The sequence below is a fragment of the Podarcis cretensis genome (genome assembly GCF_951804945.1).
Source record: "Podarcis cretensis genome assembly, chromosome: 7".
NCBI classification, from domain to species: Eukaryota; Metazoa; Chordata; class Lepidosauria; order Squamata; family Lacertidae; genus Podarcis; species Podarcis cretensis.
Window position 1 is genome coordinate 83,144,193 of NC_137176.1, and position 19,722 is coordinate 83,163,914.

At 46.9% G+C, this 19,722-nt stretch overlaps 2 protein-coding genes across 3 annotated transcripts in view; both read right to left on the minus strand.

The window, feature by feature from the left end:
- The window catches only part of KCNQ3 (potassium voltage-gated channel subfamily Q member 3), a 168,255-nt gene extending 154,354 nt beyond the window's left edge, over window positions 1-13,901 (minus strand). The window contains exon 1 of one of the 2 annotated variants that reach the window (XM_079984226.1): window positions 12,854-13,901. In XM_079984226.1, the coding sequence (XP_079840352.1) occupies window positions 12,854-13,233 (380 nt within the window). In that variant the 5' untranslated portion in view covers window positions 13,234-13,901. The remainder of the gene's footprint in view (window positions 1-12,853) is intronic. The other variant, XM_079984227.1, reaches the window with a different exon arrangement.
- Window positions 1-19,722, minus strand: part of TMEM71 (transmembrane protein 71) — a 213,989-nt gene that overhangs the window by 102,773 nt on the left and 91,494 nt on the right. The window lies entirely within an intron of this gene.

Here is a 19,722-nt window from a genome sequence, read left to right on the forward strand (position 1 = left end):
TGGCGCTCATCTCGCTTTATTGGCCGAAGGAGCCGGCATACAGCTTCCGGGTCATGTGGCCAGCATGACTAAGCCGCTTCTGGCAAACCAGAGCAGTGCACGGAAACACCGTTTACCTTCCCACTGGAGCAGTACCTATTTATCTACTTGCACTTTGACGTGCTTTCGAACTGCTAGGTTGGCAGAAGCAGGGACCGAGCAACGGGAGCTCACCCCGTCATGGGGATTCGAACCGCCGACCTTCTGATTGGCAAGTCCTAGGCTCTGTGGTTTAACCCACAGCACCACCCGCGTCCCTCCAAACTGCAATAGTGCACTAGTAAACACTTTATTTTTTCCAAGTGTATCTTTAAGCAAGAGGAAACAATGTCCCTCCTGGCTCAACCAGAAGACTGGCAGTTGCAAAGTAAATTAATGTGGCATACAACAGATACAGTAGCAGGAAAACAAAAAACCTGCCATGCACTCTGGACTTAGCCACAACTCCATTTACCCTGCTGATTTCCCCAGGAAAACCCATGGTTTGGCACTGAATCGGGACAAACAGCAATTGACTTTTCCACAGATCGCTGTTTGTTCCGATGGAGTGCTAAAGAGGGGGTTTTCCAGTGGCAAATGGCAGGACAAAGGCAGACCTGCTCAGACCCACGCCTAGAAACACGGGACAAGCAGAAAATCACTTGGATCCAGGCATTCCAGGCCCAGGAGAAGCAGAAATGTGGATGAGCCCAGAGTCAGGCCATGGGCCCATTTACCTTCATATTGTCTACACAGACAGGCAACAGCTCTCTAAAATTTCACACAGCAGACATTCCCAGTCCTTCTTGAAGATACCAAGTATTGAACCTGGGACTTTCTGCCTCCAAAGCTCCACCACTGGCCTACAGCCCTCGCCCAAATTACTTGAAGATAATATGGTAGGGCAGCCTTTGATATGAGAACAGGAGTTTTGCAAGGTTTGCCCCTGGGACCCACGTACCTATGGGACCGCCTCTCCTGGTATGCCCCGCGGAGGACCTTAAGGCCCACAAATGACAATATTTTCAACGTCCCAAGTCACAAGGTGGTTATATTGGTCTCAACTAGGGCCAGGGCCTTTTCAGTACTGGCCCCAACTTGGTGGAACGCTCTGTCACAAGAGACTAGCGCCCTGCAGGACTTGACATCTTTCCGCAGGGCCTGCAGGACAGAGCTGTTCCACCTGGCCTTTGGTTTGGACTCAGTCTGACCCTTATGATTCCCTCCCCTTATGGTTTTGATCTATGGGCTACTTTTGAAATGAGGCTGCATTTTAAATTGCATTTTAGCCTGTATTTTAAATTGGGTGTTTTTTTCCTATTATGATTTTACTGTAATGTTAGCCGCCCTGAGCCCAGCTCTGGCCGGGGAGGGCAGGGTATAAATAAAATTTATTATTATTATTATTATTATTATTATTATTATTATTATTTGCAAAGTGTTGGGCAGCAGGTAAATATCTTTCCTGCAGAAAACAGCAAGGCCTCAGGAACCCACACGGTTTACACACAAGCACACACTGGGGTCCTAGATTGTGTTATCCTTGCAGATAATGCATGGTTTCTCTCTCACACATAAACAACCACACACAGAGAGAAGGGGAATACTCTGGCTATTGCTCCAACTTGCAGCAAAGATTTAATAGCAGAAAGTTTGTGGTTGAGATCCCAAATTGCTGAGGCTTCATTACTCTTACACAGCACACTGCCAAATATTTATTAGCGCAACATGAAGTATTAGCATCAATAATTAAAACCAAACTAAATAAACCAAGCAGAAAGGGCCTTTGCTAATGCAGCAATAATGCGCAAGGCAAAGCGACGACCAGGCTTGAAGCATGGGCAGAGTTCCACCAGGGCTGCAGCAAGGCACTTCTTCAACCCAGGTTAGCACAGAAGCCCACAGGGAACCGACCTCAGCAGGATCTCTCAGATTTCACCAGGCAGTTTCCGTATGCTTTCAAACTCATCTTCAGAGACCTTGACGGCTAGGAACTTGCCATTTTCAAAACAACAACAACAACAACCTGGAAACAGATTTTTTTCGGGGCGGCAAATCTCGTGTCACGTTCTGCACTTGTGCAACGGGACTGCAGAAAAGATAGAGATACATTTGCCTTTTCCAAAGGCGTCGGGGCTGGCTGGGAAGACGAGAAATGGAGAAACAACCACGTCTCTTAATTGTCTGTTGCATGGATGAGTCACCTTTGCCGTTCAAAACCGGCTCTTATTTTTATTCATTCCACTTTGGCTTTTACAGGCCGGTTCCTTTTCCTTCTCTCATCCAAGTGCCTGATCCTTTCGACCTCAAGCAGCAGAGATCCCGCTTTCCTCCTTTTTGAGGCCAGATCAAGCGAAACAGCCAGTTGCAACACACCCCTGGTTAACCCACCGCTGGCTTGTTATGACAAGATGCCAAAGTGATGTGTTATCTCCGAGTGTAAAACAGAAGAGCGAAAAGGTGCCAAAAGCACCGTGGAATATGAACATCATTTCAGATGGGGAGAGCAGGAAGCTGCCAATAACCCTGTACCAATAACTATTGCACCCTCTTGTGCACAGGAATGGCTTGTGGGGACATGCATCCCCACTCAGGACCAGTGTTAGAAATTAGCCGGGCGCCAGGCGCAATTTGCGTCTGGCTTGGGTCCATTTGCAACCACGGGGAGATCTCTGGATGCCAGGTTGCCGACTGGGGAAAGGAAAATGCTGCTTAGAAATATTTCTCTTGATGTTTGGATTTGTTTTATACTGGATTGTTATACACTGATACCTCAGGTTACATATGCTTCAGGTTACATACGCTTCAGGTTACAGACTCTGCTAGCCCAGAAATAGTGCTTCAGGTTAAGAACTTTGCTTAAGGATGAGAACAGAAATCATGCTCAGGCAGTGAGGCAGCAGCGGGAGGCCGCATTAGCTAAAGTGGTACCTCAGGTTAAGAACAGTTTCAGGTTAAGAACAGACCTCCGGAACGAATTAAGTTCTTAACCCAAGGTACCACTGTACTCAGTTAATGTCTGGTTGCAGACGGGCCATTTGAAATCTCTAACTTTTGCAGAAATGGAAGGAAGAAGAAGTTCCCACAAAAGAAAAACGGATAAATAAGGTAATGGACTATGCGGAACTGTCCAAAATAAACAGCAAAATTAAGAGACTCTAATGATGAGTTTTTCGTGGAAGAATGGATGCCCTTTTAGGACTATTTAAAGGAATATTACAGTACAATGAAATTGCAAGAAGGATTTGAGCTATGAGCAAAAGAAGCAATTGGATTATAATATTGTGGTTGTGATTTGATAGCTAGGCTGTGGCAGAAGGGGAAGAAACAACAATTCCAAGAGAAAAAGGGTGAGAAGTCTACAAAAATAAGAGGCAGAGGGTGAAAATGTGTTTTGACTGTACAGTACATATTTGAAATATTTAAACTTAATAAAATATAATTGGGGGAAAAATTGAAATCTCTGACTGTTTAGAGCAAGATGCTTTTTATCTTTCCCCGCCGCCTTCCATAGCCTAAACTGTATAAAGGAGAAGAAAAAATTGCAGGAGAGCAACATTAATTCTACAGAGCTGCTACCATTAATAATACATTGACCCCGGCACGTCATTAAAAGGTTTTCAGAGCAAGTCGGAGTATCTCAGCAGAATGGAAAGGGCTCAGTCACGAGCTTGGGGCACAGCAAAAGCTCCTTTGCGGAGACCACTGGAGTTGCATATACGCTGCTCTGAGGTTTCCAGGAAAGTAAGGGATATTAAGGTAATGAAGTGCAGGTCCCAAATCTGCTGGCTTTCCTAGAAACTTAGGAAGCTGCCTTATAGCAAGTCAGATCCACTAGTCCAACTAGCTTACCAGGGTTTCAGATAAGGGATGTTCCCAGCCCTACTTGAACCCGAAACCTTCTGCGTGCAAATCAGAGGCTCATCCGCTGAGCTATCGCTCTTCCACATCTCTCTCTCTCCCTCCCCCACTTTTTTGGAGTGCAAGACAGAAAAGTCTTCCTGCATGCACTGCAGTGTTTGGAATTCATGGTCACAAGATTTGGCGACCTTTCCCCTTAAAGTCAGATCATTGGACCATTTAGCGCAGTACTGCTTCCACCGACTAGCACCAGCTCTCTGGGATTTCAGGCATGGGTTTCTCGCATCCCTACCAGGGGATGCCAGGAATTAAACCTGGGACCTTCTGAATGCAAATCGGATGCTCTACCACTGAGCCATGCAGTGTCTGAGGTCTAACGGGGAGGGCTGTTGATTTCATGCCCTGCTTTGTAGGCATCCAGCTCTTAGAAACACCAAGACTCTGTTGCTCCAGAGGGCAAGGCTAGAGAAGCAATAGGTGGAAACTGCAAGTAATGAGGTGTGGGCTAAATATTAGCAGAACCCTCCTAAGAACGATTGGACAGAGGCACAGAAACAGCCTCAGATAGTGGCAGGGCTCTATTGCTGGAGGTATTTAAGCAGAGCATCTGCCAGGAATGCTGTAAGTGCATCTTGCATTTCAGATCCTGCATTAAGAGTGGGGTTGGTCTAGATGACTTCTTGGGGTCTCTTAGAACTCCATACATTATATAGTCCTGTGGCTAGATGGACTGATCCAGCAATGCAATTCTTAACATTTTCTTCTGCTCCTTTTAATATTTCAAATGATTCTTTTCCACCACCCGGCACTACTGTCCACAAGCGTGCAATATAAAACACAAAAGGAATACTATCTATCTATCTATCTATCTATCTATATCTATCTATCTATCTATCATCTATGTAAAACTAAGTCCTACTGAGAGCAGACCTCCTAAAATCAACAGAAGTAAGTCATGCCCATTAATTCCACTGGGTTTACTCTGAGCTACAGCTCACAGAACATGTTAAAGATTAAAAAGCATTTATGTAAAACGGGTTTTAAAAGATTCCATTAAACATAAAACTTGCGTATCCCCAGCCACGAAGTGTTGCCAAAATAAGGAAGTGCATCATTGCCTCCAGTAATAAATATTCAAGCTGAGACATAGACAAATGGCAAGAGAATTTTAGCCATGGTGAGTATGAAGTAAGTATTAGCAAAATATAACACACTAAGTATTCCCGGGGGAAAGGAATAGCATAGTGGGTCCGACATGCAAGACAGAACTGCAAGCGGTTTCTTTATTCCATCAGATGCATGAATCTATTTTTAAAAACTTTTCATCAACTAACTAAAGACGCTGATTAATCAGGCAGCCAAACTTTCTGTAGGCTGTAAGCACTCAAAACTGCAGATGCGAAGCACCACCCTATTAGTTTTTATAACTTTTTTATCCCAAATGAATGGTGGCAAAGAACAAAACTACTGTAAAAAAAAAATTGAGAACATTTAACAACAGTCACATATCCTCATGGCTAATAATTTCAAGATTACCAGGAACAGCCTCTTTCAGCCACCAAACGCCTGAGGGAAGAGAAATTCTGCCCGGACACTGAGGTCCAGCGCCGAGGGCATTCTGGCAGTTCCCTCGCTGCGAGAAGTCAAGTTACAGGGAACCAGGCAGAGGGCCTTCTCGGTAGTGGCACCCACCCTGTGGAACGTCAAAGAGAAAAATAACTACTAAACTTTTAGAAGACATCTAAAGGCAGCCCTGTTTAGGGAAGCGTTTAATAGGTTATTGTATTTTAGTGTTTTGTTGGAAGCCGCCCAGCGTGGCTGGGGAAACCCAGCCAGATGGGCGGGGTATAATTTATTATTATTATTATTATTATTATTATTATTATTATTATTATTATTAAAGATCCCTCCCGAATGTTAATAATGAGGGAGACTGACACACCTCAACAGGGAGGGCGTTTCACAAACAGGTAGACACCACTGAGGAGACCCTGCTATGGGTCAATGAGGGGAGAGACTCCATCAGGCAAGGCCTCCTTCCACCTGCCTTGCCCCACCCTCTAGTCTCTGCTTCTCAATTTGTATTGTATTATTTTATGCACTGTGGCTTGCCGTTGTTTTATTGATTATAGTTTAGAAATTATTTATCGTAACTGTTGAGTGGATTTCTGTTTAACTTTTATATGTTGATATTATTTTATACTACTCTAATTGCTGAAAGTTACTTTTTGACGTAGGTTGCTTATTTTAAAGTTTTGTTTTATTATCACGTTTTTGTATTGCATTAGATTGTTATAAGGTGTACATTCTATGTTTCTTCAGCTTGTAAACCGCCTTGAGTATTGTAAGATAGAAAGACGGTATACAAATAAAAAAATGACAATGATGCCCACCAAACAGCACCACAAGCAGGGCTGCCCTTCTGATCATATGGCCCAAGATGGTTGATACTGGTGGAGTCAGCTTTGTGGCTACTGGAGTCTTGGCACACTAGTACGACCACCTTGAATTGTAGCACCTTTGAATCACAGAATTGAAGAGCTGGGTCATCTGGTCCAACCCCCTGGAAATCAAGGAATCACAGCTAAGGGATCCCTGACAGATGACCGCCCAACCACTGGCTAAAGACCTCCAACGATGGAGAGTCCACCATATCTTCCACTGTTGAACAGCTCTTACCATCAGAAAGTTTCCATGGGAATCTCCTTCCTTGTAATTTGAATCCCATTGGTTCAGGTCCTAGCAGCAGCAGAAAACAAGCTCGCTCCATCTTCCATGTGACAGCCCTTGCTCTCAAGTCTTCTCTTCTCCAGAATAAGCACACCCAACTCCCTCAACTGCTCCTCCTAAGGCTTGGTTTCCAGACTCTTGGTCCTCTTAAAAGAGGCAATCTCCCTTCTCCCTCAAGCAGCAAGGAATGTCCCATAGGATCACAGAATTCTAGAGCTGGAAGGTCAAGATCAAGACAGGACCTCTTCTTAGACATGCCGGCTACGACATTTGCAGCACCATTGAAAAACAAAATAGCCCTTTTGTTTCAAAACTATTTGTTTCACTCGCATACACAGGCAAGCAAATTCAGCCAGCCAGCCAACCAATATTTAAATGGTTGACTGATTGATTTTAATTGCGTGCCAGCCCTTTTTATGAGAGACTGGTGAAGAGACACAGAAACTTTGACAGCTGTCAAAGTAGCTGTCAAAGCAGGAAAATAAAAGAGAACTTTGTTACGATGGCTTTGCTGGTTAGATTTGTTACAATTTGGACATAAATTATTGGAAATAAAGGCAACAAGTTATTTGACTTTTGGGTCTGATTTTGAAAGAAATTAAGTTACCATATTCCCTCTAGAGGGAGGCTGGGACATTGCAACAGTAGCAGCAAGTGGAAAAATACTATGAATTTGAGCAGGATCTGTTATCTCTTGGGAAAGCTGCAAAAACGAAGCATTATTTTGTCTACAGAGGTTTCTATACTAAAGGAGACAATGGATTTATCTATTGAAGAAAGGAAGGGACTTGACGCAAGTTATGTTCCTGAATAACAAAAGCCTCTGTGGAGAACAAGAAGTTTCTGAATTAGAAGGTTTCTGCAGCAGAACAGGAAAAAGCAACCTGAGGAATAAGAGCTGGACCAAATTTGAAGCCGGAGTATTTGGAACATCCAGACTTTAAAAGGACCAAGAAATAGAATTTAAGTTAGACTCTTAAACATAGAGGTCTGGATGGAAGAACAATGACTTTTTCTGAGAGTTTTTTCGAGATTGGACTTTCTGAAATTAAAAGCTATCAAAAGACGGCAAAGTGGAGTTGAGATATAGACGTGGATACACCAGGCTGGCAGTAGACAATGGATGAACTTTGGGGATTGGAACCGGGGAATGGGGGGGGGAGAGATTTGGAATCCAAAGGCTGTAAAATTATATATTATTTCTTTCTTTTCTTTTTTCATGTTTGTTGTTTGAAAATAGGGGAATTCGTGGAAGGGAAATGGGGTCGATCTTAGGGAATTATATAAAATATAAGGAGAAATGGTTCATTAAGATAAATAAGATGAATTAATTTGGAATAAATGGGTTATTTAAAATTACAAATAAGGTTTTAAAATTTGGGGTAAGAATCTGTGGAATCAATTTAAGGGAAATGGAATACAAGAGGGGGAGGGGGGGAAGTCCGGGAAAGACGCCACTGAAACCAAGTGTAAATCATATTTGTTTTTTCTTTCTTTCTTGCTATCTTTCCTTTTTATTCTGGAAAATTTTTAATAAATATTATTTTTTTAAAAAAAGAAAAACAAAATAGCCCTTTTGTTTCAAAACTATTTGTTTCACTCGCATACACAGGTAAGCAAATTCAGCCAGCCAGCCAACCAATATTTAAATGGTTGACTGATTGATTTTAATTGCGTGCCAGCCCTAATTTATATATCCTGCTCTTCCTTGGGGGGTCAGTTTTATGCAGTCTCTGCCACGAGAACTTGGAGCAGAATCACAGAATTGTAGAGTCGGAAGAGACCATGAAGATCATGGAGTCCAGGCTTTCCCAAACTTGGGTCTCCAGTTGTTTTTGCACTACCATTCCCATTATCCCTGAGCACTGGTCCTGCTAGCTAGGGATGATGGGAGCTGTAGTCCAAAAACAGCTGGAGACCTAAGTTTGGGAAAGTCCTTCCCCCTGCAATGCAAGAATCTTTAGCCCAAGGTGGAGCTCAAACCTACTGCGCTGAGATTAAGAGTCTCATTCTCTACCGACCAAGCTGCCCCTCAGAGTACTGTATGCACAATCCCCGGGCAATCTCACATCACCTCACAACCAGAGGCATAGGAAGGTCAGGTGGTACCTGGTGAGGAAAATTTCTTGTCAACCCCCCCCCCCCCGCAACACACACACACACATTGATTTTTTTTAATTGATTTTTTTTGCCTGCAAAATTGGTTTTACGTTATTTCATATTTTCCAACAAAGGAATGTGGATTCTGGGCCTCTGATAACAAGTAGGCGACTATGAACAGATACTTAAATCTACAGGATGGATTGGGTTTTGGCTTGTGTTATTTTATTTATATTTATTGCTTATTTATTTAATAAATTTTATTTTTTTAAAAACCTGCAAAGTGGTTTACCAAAACACAAAAAACCACCACAGCAGTAAAATAAAATAAAAAATTAACAATCCTACTTTAAAACATACAAAAGCTAAAATATTAAGATTAAAATTACTTCAACTTCCTAAGCATCTAGGTATGCTTGCCTAAAGAAGAATGCTTTTAGCTGGTGCCCAAAAAGAGTCTAGTAAAGGCACGTGCTTTGTTGCAATAGGCGGGGAGTTCCAAAGTGCAGGTGCTGTCACAGGAAACAATGCAGTGCAGATATTATGTGGAACCTGTAGTATCTGAAAATTCAGGCATATCAGTTAATATCTTGACCCTGCTCCACTGAATTGAAATTTCAGCCTTCACGACATAGGAAAACGGCCAAGTAAACAGCTATTTTCATGGAGGAGGGTCAAGTTATTAACTGATATGCATGAAATTTCTTATATAGTTATATAATCCCAAGTGTGGTAAGATAAGACCTTTGGAGCAGGCATTTTTTTTAAAAAATAATAATATTATGAACCGCCCTAGTAGGGCAGTAATTGTTCCTTGATAATTTGTCAACCCCCCTCCATGATGGCACCTGGGGCGACCCACCCACCCCCTTTCCTACACCCCTGCTCACAACCCCTGAAGCCCTCTTAAGTTTCATTCATGGGACTGTTATATGCCCCTCCGCAACATTTTCTAGGTTGGGTAAGAGAAGCTGCAGCCCTTCAGATGCTGGTGGATTCCCATCAGCTCCAACCTTCACAGTCAATGGTCAGGAATGATGGGAGTAGCATCTGCACGGCCACACATTACCCACCACTGCTCTAGACCGATTGGAATCGCCCACACTACAAACACTGCTATGTATCTCTTGTTGTTGTCGGTCTTAAGATACAATGGAGTGCACCTCTGGGGGGTGAAGCCAAAAGCTGGAGAATCGCAGCACCTGCTGTGGCTGCTGAGACCTTGTAACTGCTGCCTCCCGCATTGTTTTTGCTGCGCTAGCAGCACGGAAGTGACCACTCTGGGGCACAAGCCTGGGCAGGGTATATGGAGATCCTGGTCTGCCCAGAGGGCAAGACCACCCCTCCCTCGGCCTCGCTGATGGGGTCCAAAGGAAAGCAGACCAAGACATTCAGCACCAGCTTGGCTGCAGGAGTTGCCGGAAGGAAGTACAGTGGTACCTCGGGTTACATATGCTTCAGGTTACAGACTCCGCTAACCCAGAAATAGTACCTTGGGTTAAGAACTTTGCTTCAGGATGAGAACAGCAGGAGGCCCCATTAGCTAAAGTGGTGCTTCAGGTTAAGAACAGTTTCAGGTTAAGAACGGACCTCCAGAACGAATTAAGTTCTTAACCCGAGGTGCCACTGTATGTATACAAGGCGTCATCCAGTTGTCTTAAGGACTTCACTTTGGATTTGTGTAGGGTTTTACTTCTCTTCTCCTAGAGATGTCCCACATGACAGCTATAAACCGCTTTTATGGTGTGGCTGTTAATATCATCATCATCTTCATCATCATCATCTCACCATGCCTCCAAGGACCTAAGAGTGAGTCTCCTTCCCTTTGTATCGTCACAACAACCCTGTGAGGCAGACTTGACTGTGAGATACCAACTGGTCTAAGATCGACAAGGGTTCTTGGTTACCCACCCGGGATTCGAACCCACACCTTCTCAGCTTTAAGTCCAACACTGCAACCACTGCACTGGCCTGACATCTGTAAAAATACGTGTGGTTTCTCTGCACAGGCCCTGCACTGTTCCATAGCTGTTGTTGTTGCTTAGTCGTTTAGTCATGTCCGACTCTTCGTGACCATTCATTTTACTGGTTTTACGCAGGAAAGCCACACTAAATGTACCCATACTAAAAGTGAGACATAGTCGTCAGCCTTCCATTTGCCCTTTTTGCATTTTGGATATATTTATTTCACAAAAGCCCACAGCACGATAAGCCACGCCATACATTCAAAGAAGATCCTTCCCCAAGAATCCTGGGAGCTGTAGTTTGCCTCCTCCCAGAGCTATGATTTCCAGCACCCATAACAAACTACAGTTCCCAGAGTTCTTTGGGAAATCCATGGTGTGGGTGTGGCCCCAGTCACTAAAGATGCCATTCGGCTGCTAGGGGGTATTCCAGCTTTTATATTGTGGAATACAGTTGGTGTGTGACCCTTCCATTTCACCCATGTCCTTTGTATAAGTCTCTTTCTTGCAAAGTTCTCCACACTGCAAAACGTTGAGTTGTTAGTAATGCACAGAAACCTTATTGATCACTGTCAATTAATTCAATATTTAAATAAAAGTATGGTGGGTTATCAGTTTGCCACGATTCATAATAGAGAACCTCCATGCCCAAGGGAAGTATACCTGCAAACAGCAGGTGCAGACAGTAACCACCTTCACACCCAGATTGTGGATGTAGTGCAGCTGACCAGCGCTGAAAAGAAAATCCAGTATTAAGTGGACTCTTGGTCCGATCCGCTAAAGCAGTGTTGTTTCCTTGTTGTTTTAATTTCTCGCTGATCTTGCTTTTCCTTAAAAACAGAAAAAAGCTTATTCATCTCCATATTTAATTGCAGAGGTGCGTTTCAGGGGCATCTTATTTTTTAAAAAACGAATAAGCCTTTTCACCACAACTCATCTAGAGAAGCGTCTTTGAAGCAGCGTTTTCAATCTACGTGCCTTTTTACAAACTCCCCAGAGAACATCATATCGCCCCCCCCAAAAAAAAAGAGCACAAATGTTGCTCCCGGAGAAACACACACAGGGACCCAAACAACCGCCTGCAATTCTTTTTGTTGACAACAAGTTTCCATGAGGCTGTTGCCTAGACTAGAATGATAAAGCACCACAGCCAGATCATCAAAAACATTCCTGTTTCTATGGCAAATTCCCCACAACACCTTGAGCGCTTTCGACTTTCAGGAAAACATGTTCTCTTCCATGTGACCAAGATAACATTACGTTATCACAGCCCTCACATCTTCAGGCGTTGCATCTCTCGAGGGCTCAGAGTACCCCCCCCCCCTTTTTTTTTTTACAGGAAGAAAATAAAGCCATGCTTTCTATCTTTGCAACGAGCTTCCATCATCCAGCATCGTGGAAGGTTTTACCTTGCAGGAAAAGAACCCAGCCGATCACCTAGTGCCACAATTTAACTCCGTTATCGGAACGCACCCTAGCTATTGATAGCGATTAGTCCACCTCAGAAAGCAAATTCTTATCACGCGTTTTCCCCAACAACCCAGAATTCATATGCTTTTTTCCCTATGCCGATAACCCACAACCCGCCATCACCAGTCCAGATTTATTTACCAGGGTGTTTTTCTGCCCTTACAAACCACCACGGTTTCTTGCAAAGAGCCCTTTGGGTAAAAGAGGCACGTGAATGAGAAGCATCTCTGAGCGTTACATGCGTGCCACGAGCCTTCCCAAAGGCTGATTCACACATTACATTCAGCGCAAAACGCAAAACACCACCGAGGTGGATTTGCAGACACGTGCATCTTACTGGGAGCCCGGGATCAAGGGCAACTCCCGGCTGGGTTGTCTGCACACCCCTTTGCTGCAGCAAACCCGTGTGTGCTGCCACATAACGTGGGAAACGGCCCTAAAGCTACGCTCTCCGTTCCAGGATCTGGGTCTGCAGCTTGCTAGAACCCAACCAGAAACATGTTGTTGTTGGCATCGTGGCATCAGCCCACCAAATGACACCCCCCCTCCTAATATCCATCCCACTGAGGAATGCCAACCCATATGGACATGAGTCCTCACCCCTGGTCCCATCCAACCCACCCACCCCCCGAACATTTTATCCTGGCCCATCGCTCAAGCAATCCAACAACCGCGCGCCCAGGTGTCATGGGGTGCCAGCAGCGACTCACACGAAGGCGTGATAGAGCAGCGCCCAGCCCCTCGGCCTCTCCAGGGCGTCGTAGATCAAAGTTTGCATCCGCCTGTATTTCACGTTGTTCCTCTTGACGGGTCGGCTGAGCGGCGTCTTGGCCAGCAGCCCAATCCCTTGCGCGGACCTCTTGCCGCCGTCTTCCTTGCCCGCCCCTTCCAGCAGGAGGGTCCCATCTTTGTCCGCCCCGGCGCCCAAAGCCAGAGCGCCCTGCTCCAGGTCCCCAGCGGCCAGCCCCACTTTCTTCTCGTCCCCGACGTGGCCGCCGCTGCCACCACCATCAGCCCCTGGAGGTGGTAGCGGCGGCGATGCTCCTGCTGCTGCTGCCGCCGCTGCCGCCTTCCTGGATTTTAGTCCCATCTTCCTCTCCTCCTCCTTCTTCTTCTGCCCTGGTCCTCAGAGGTGAGCAAGGGGTGCGCAGGAACAGCAGCCGCGGGGAGCCAAAGGCCATGGTCTGCGACCACCCTCCGATTTTCTGGGGGGGGAGGGAGAGGGGAGGGCTCCCCCCTCCCCAGCAGGGCAGGGCAAGGGAGGAGAGAGAGGGGGGAGAGCTGGAGAAGGAAGGAAAGGAAGGGCGAGGGAATCACATCCTCCGTCAGGTCATCGCCTCCCCAGGGGAGATGGACATCAGCTCCGCGGGCACCGAGGAGGCATCAGCGGCGAGGATGCTCCGGAGGAATAGGAGGAGGAGGAGAAGGAGGAAGAGAGAGGAAGCTGGCAGCGGCAACAACACCTGGTCCAGCCGGGCAGGGGCGAGCAGCTCATCGCAGGGTTTATTTCCCAGCCCGACGCATGAGAGCCCCGGCTCAGCCCCCCGACCCTCCTCGCGCGCTCCAGCTTCCGATGCCAGCCAGGGAGCGAGTTTTCTCTCTCCTCTCTCTCTCTCCGCCCAGCCCTGCCCAACCTCACCGTAGGGCGTGGTCCATTGTAGAGATGGGAAGCCAGCAAATCGCAGCAGAGCCTCAACCGGCTCCTCCTTCTCTTCTTTCTCCTCCTCCTCCTCCTGCCCAGTTTGGCGAGCGCCCGGCGCGTAATTGCGCACAGAGCGGTGGCGAGAAAGGAGGCTGGCGTGCGCTCTCCACGCGCCACCTTTTATGATCGCGATTGTCGATGGGTGCAAAAATATAAAATAAAGGGAGAGGTGGGTGTGTGGGTGTGAATCCCCCAGAACCAGGCGCGAGGGATTGCCCCTCTCTCCGGTAGAGGCAGTAGCGGCGATCGCGCCACCAAGCTGGCTGTTTTCGTGGCGCTCTCTTTCCGTTCCAGGCTTGGCTCTGGTAAGAGACGGGAGGAGGAGGAGGAGGAGGCCAGGAGGCTAGGGGGTTGCCGGGACTCCCCGCGGCTTTCGGGCTGGGAGGAGGTGCGGGGAGGCTGCGAGGGGGAGGGGTGCTGGCGTCACACACAGACACACACCTGCACGATCACCTTCTTCCCCTGCCTCGTTCCCAACGCTCCCAAAAAGCCCACAGCTGCAGCCTGCAGCTTCTGGATCCCGAAAGGAGCCGCGTTCATCGGTACGATTTTCAGAACGGTCTGTGATGACGCCTGTTTTCCCAGGGCTCGGTCATAGGAGGAGGGTTTGCGAGAAAGTGTCCCTAAAACACACGTAGGGGTCCTCTTCTGAATTTGCAAAGAGTGCCCCAAAGCACATGCAGAGTGCCCTCTTTTGAATTTGCAAAGGGACATGCAGAGTGCCCTCCCCTCATTTTTGTGAGGTGCCAGGATGTGAACCTGTTATGATAGAGCTGTGAAGTTGGAAGGGACCCTACCCTGAGGATCATCTAGTCCAACCCCCCTGCAATGCAGGGATGTGCAGCTGTCCATAGGAGAATCGAACCTGTGACCATGGCGTTACCAGCACCATGCTCTAACTAACCAATTGAGCTAGAATGTAATCATACACAAAAAACCAAAGACATGTTGTTAGACTGAGGTGTAAAATCCATCAACTGCCCTTTGTGGTCTATTCACAGCATGGTGCAACCCTGTGCACATTTACTTGGGGGAAATTCCAGCTCAGCCCACTGAAAGAAAAAACCTGATTCAGACTAATGGCCCATCTGGGCCAGCAATATTATTATTTTCCTGGGGTAGCCAATGTGTCCTGCAGATGTTGCTGAACATCCCATAAGCCCTGGCCAGCATGCCCAATGGTCGGGGATAATGGACATTGTAATCCAGACACATCTAGTGGGTACCACATTGCCTACCTCTGGGCTTTATATGGACTGGCAGTGCTCTGACCCTTCTACTTCAAGTCCTTCAGTTGACTGGATAGCTCAGTTGGTTAGAGTGTGGTGCAGATGATGCCAAGGTTGCAGGTTCGATCCAGGTATGGGGCAATTGCATATTCCTTCATGGCAGAGGGTTGGACTAGAAACTAGATGATCGTTGGGGTCCCACCCAACTCTGTTGTTCTGCAGGAGCTGGGGTTTGGCCACAGAATCTTTTCCATCTTTTCCATCTTGCTTCTGAGTAAACATGCATGGGAGCAAATCAGGCAGTCGGGTGATAAACCATAATTCCTGGGACTCTCCTATTGCACTCATGTATATAACCAATATCAGTGTCAAATAAATGTATGTTATGGCCCAAAGGATGGATTGGAAATGGGGAAAGAAAGCTATCAAGAACCGTGGCTCCCAAACTAGATGAATGGCCCATACATTGCCAGCAACATCTCATGGCTGCCAGATGGCGGGTAGTGCATCAGAGCAGAACGTAGGCTTTTCTGCATGTAGCCAGCCAATTATTAATTTTTCCTTATCTCCCCACCCCCACCCCCCCCGCCGTATCCAAATAACAAATGGCAGCATCAATGCCAAAACGATGATCTTATTATCAGTTTTGGTGATAAAAGAACACAAGGTAACATTTCTTCAGCAAGATGCAAACGTAATCCCGGCTGACTAATGCTCCACCAACCACACGCACCTCAGCCTTTCCTAATATTGAATCAGAAGCGGTTTGGGAAGGTCTGAAAGGGCTGTCACACCCAAGCGCTGACCACAGAACAGGGCATCCCAGCAACCACTTGTAGACTGCAGACAGATAAATCTACACACATCCTTGCGGTTGTTCCCAAATTACTTTTACTGAAGAAAAATGCTAGTCTACAGTAGACTGCAAAGATTTTTTTTCACGATGCATAAAGAAACAAATTCTCAAAGCTATTCTGAAAATTATAGCCACTCTGGTTGTGCGCTATTTTTAGTTAGCAATTGTATTTATTTTATTATTGCTATCTACACACACCTAGATAGCAGGGTAGAACAACCAGACAGCAGAGGTGCTGCCTTTGGGGAAACCCAGCCAGATAGGTGGGGTATAAATTTTTTATTATTATTATTATTATTATTATTATTATTATTATTATTATTACCCCCCACCCACCTATATCAATGCCTGTGATCTTAATTCCTCGAGTTCAGCCACCTTCCACTGTCCAAACCTATCCTCCCTTTCTCCCTTGCTGCCTTGTATGCTTGGAACTGCACCCCAGGACACTGGTCTTAACATAATTCAGATACCTCCTCAATTCCACCTTTTCCATGACGTCTTCCATGACCATTGTGTGCTATCCCAGACTCTGAGCACTTGGAGACTCCAGGGGTACCTGCACTTAACCCAGGTTTTGGCTTCCCTGGAATGAAGGTTAGCAGAGACTGTGGTGCCTTTCAGATATATGGTTTCATTTAAACATACGTATGCACAAGGGACGCAGGTGGTGCTGTGGGTTCAACCACAGAGTCTAGGGCTTGCCGATCAGAAGGTCGGCGGTTCGAATCCCCGCGATGGGGTGAGCTCCCTTTGCTCGGTCCCTGCTCCTGCCCATCTAGTAGTTCGAAAGCACATCAAAGTTCAAGTAGATAAATAGGTACCTCTCCAGCAGGAAGGTAAACGGCGTTTCCATGCACTGTTCTGGTTAGCCAGAAGCGGCTTAGTCATGCTGGCTGCATGACCCGGAAGCTGTACACCGGCTCCCTCAGCCACTAAAGCGAGATGAGCGCACAACCCCAGAGTCAGCGACTGGACCTAACGGTCAGGGATCTCTTTACCTTTACCTTTATGCACAACCTGAGCATAGGATGGAGGGGCTCACAGCATTAACACCCCAACAAATCTTGCTTCTCCATTAGGTTTACAGAGAAGCCCCCAAGCCACAGCTTCGGATCCACCACAGAGCTGACATGACTCTGTGTCTAGATTCCAGCATCAGCCCAGCCCACACCCCCAACTCTCTCTTTTAGCCTATTGCTCTTTATCCAGGAAGAACCCCCTATTTCCCAGAGAGCACCATCACTTATTGTTGGCCTCCATCTGTCTCGAGAAACAATGGAGTGTGTCTCCAGGGGTGAAGTCAAACTGCTGCATTAGCAGCAGCAAAGTGACCTCTCTGGGGCGCAAGCCTGGGCAGTGTGTATGGAGGTCCTGGGCAGCCCAGATGACAAGATTCTCCCTTGTTCTCGCTGATGTGGTCCAAAGGAAAGGAGAGCAAATATGTTTGGCACCAGCTCGGCTGCAGGAGTTGCCAGAAGGAGGTGTACAAGGCACCATCTTACGAACTCCACTTCAGATTGGTGTAGGGCAGGGGTCAGCAAACTTTTTCAGCAGGGGGCCGGTCCACGGTCCCTCAGACCTTGTGGGGGGCTGGACTGTATTTTGAAAAAGAAAAAGAAATGAACGAATTCCTATGCCCCACAAATAACCCAGAGATGCATTTCAAATAAAAGGACACATTCTACTCATGTAAAAACACACTGATTCTCGGACTGTGTGCCGGCCAGATTTAGAAGGTGATTGGGCCAGATCCAGCCCCCGGGCCTTAGTTTGCCTACCCATGGTGTAGGGTTTTACTCTTTAGACATTTCTACTAAAGATGTCCTGCAAAGCAGCTATACACTGCTTTTATGGTGTGGACATGAATATCATCATCATCCCACCATGGATAAAGAGAAACACAGGACTGGAAGGGACCCAATGATATTATCCAGGCTGGCTCTCCCAAGTTCGTAACAATATGGTCATTTTCATGCCCTACCTCAGACTCTAACTAAACCTAAGCATGTGCAACTGACCCATCACTTCTCTGTTTATGCTATCCTTCCCTTTCTTGCTTCCTGTGTCAAATACAGTGTGGTACCTTGGGTTACAGACGCTTCAGGTTACAGACTCCACTAACTCAGAAACAGTACCTCAGGTTAAGAACTTTGCTTCAGGATGAGAACAGAAATCGTGCTTTGGCAGTGCGGCGGCAGCAGGAGGCCGCATTAGCTAAAGTGGTGCTTCAGGTTAAGAACAGTTTCAGGTTAAGAATGGACCTCCAGAACGAATTAAGTTCTTAACCCGAGGTACCACTGTATTAGATAGTAAACCACTCAACGGCAGGGACCTGGCCCCTTGTACTCAGGTGGCACTATATAAATTATAATTAACTAGAGGTGCATCAAGGGACGCAGGTGGCGCTGTGGGTTAAAGCCTCAGCGCCTAGGACTTGCCGATCGAAAGGTCGGCGGTTCGAATCCCTGCGGCGGGGTGTGCTCCCGCTGCTCGGTCCCAGCGCCTGCCAACCTAGCAGTTCGAAAGCACCTCCGGGTGCAAGTAGATAAATAGGGACCGCTTACCAGCGGGAAGGTAAACGGCGTTTCCGTGTGCGGCTCTGGCTCGCCAGAGCAGCGATGTCACGCTGGCCACGTGACCCGGAAGTGTCTCCGGACAGCGCTGGCCCCTGGCCTCTTAAGTGAGATGGGCGCACAACCCCAGAGTCTGTCAAGACTGGCCCGTACGGGCAGGGGTACCTTTACCTTTACCTTTAAAGGGGGATTAGACAAACTATTGAAAGAAGTGGCTATCGACTGCTTCTCTCCATGATGCTCTCTGGCCTACTTCCAAAGCCAGAGGTGATTTGCCTAGGAATGCCGGTGGCCAGGAAGCAGAAGGAGGGAGAGTGTGTTGCTCTCAGGTTCTGCTCCTTCTGGGCTTCCGGTTGGCCACTTGAGGAATAGGATACTGGACTAAATGGGTCTTTAATCCAACAGGGCTCTTACTTTTCTCCTAAGGTGAAGGTGGGAGGTGGCAAGGAGGACTATAACAGTGCTGCAACTGAGTCCCTCTGATTCCGACACATGTCAAATCTTTAGGCACCAGTCAAAAGCATCCCTCTTCTCCCAGGCCTCTGACTAATGAAACCTCAGGCAGGGCTGGAAATATAAACAAAGGAATGAGAACGATAAAGGAATCGAATGTAGGACATATGTTCTAGAAATAAGTACAGTGGTACCTTGGGACGCGGGTGGCACTGTGGGTTAAACCACAGAGCCTAGGACTTGCCGATCAGAAGGTTGGTGGTTCGAATCCCCATGATGGGGTGAGCTCCCGTTGCTCAGTCCCTGCTCCTGCCAACCTAGCAGTTCGAAAGCACGTCAAGTGCAAGTAGATCAATAGGTACCGCTCCGGCGGGAAGGTAAACGGCATTTCCGTGCACTGCTCTGGTTTGCCAGAAATGGCTTAGTCATGCTGGCCACATGACCCAGAAGCTGTACGCCAGCTCCCTCGGCCAATAAAGCGAGATGATCACCACAACCCCAGAGTCGGCCATGACTGGACCTAATGGTCAGGGGTCCCTTTACCTTTTCCTTGGGTTAAGAACTTAATTCGTTCTGGAGGTCCATTCTTAACCTGAAACTGTTCTTAACCTGAGGTACCACTTTAGCTAATGGGGCCTCCCACTGCTGCCGCCATGTGATTTCTGTTCTCATCCTGAAGCAAAATTCTTAACCCAAGGTACTATTTCTGGGTTAGTGGAGTCTGTAACCTGAAGTGTCTGTAACCTGAAGCGTAACCGAGGGA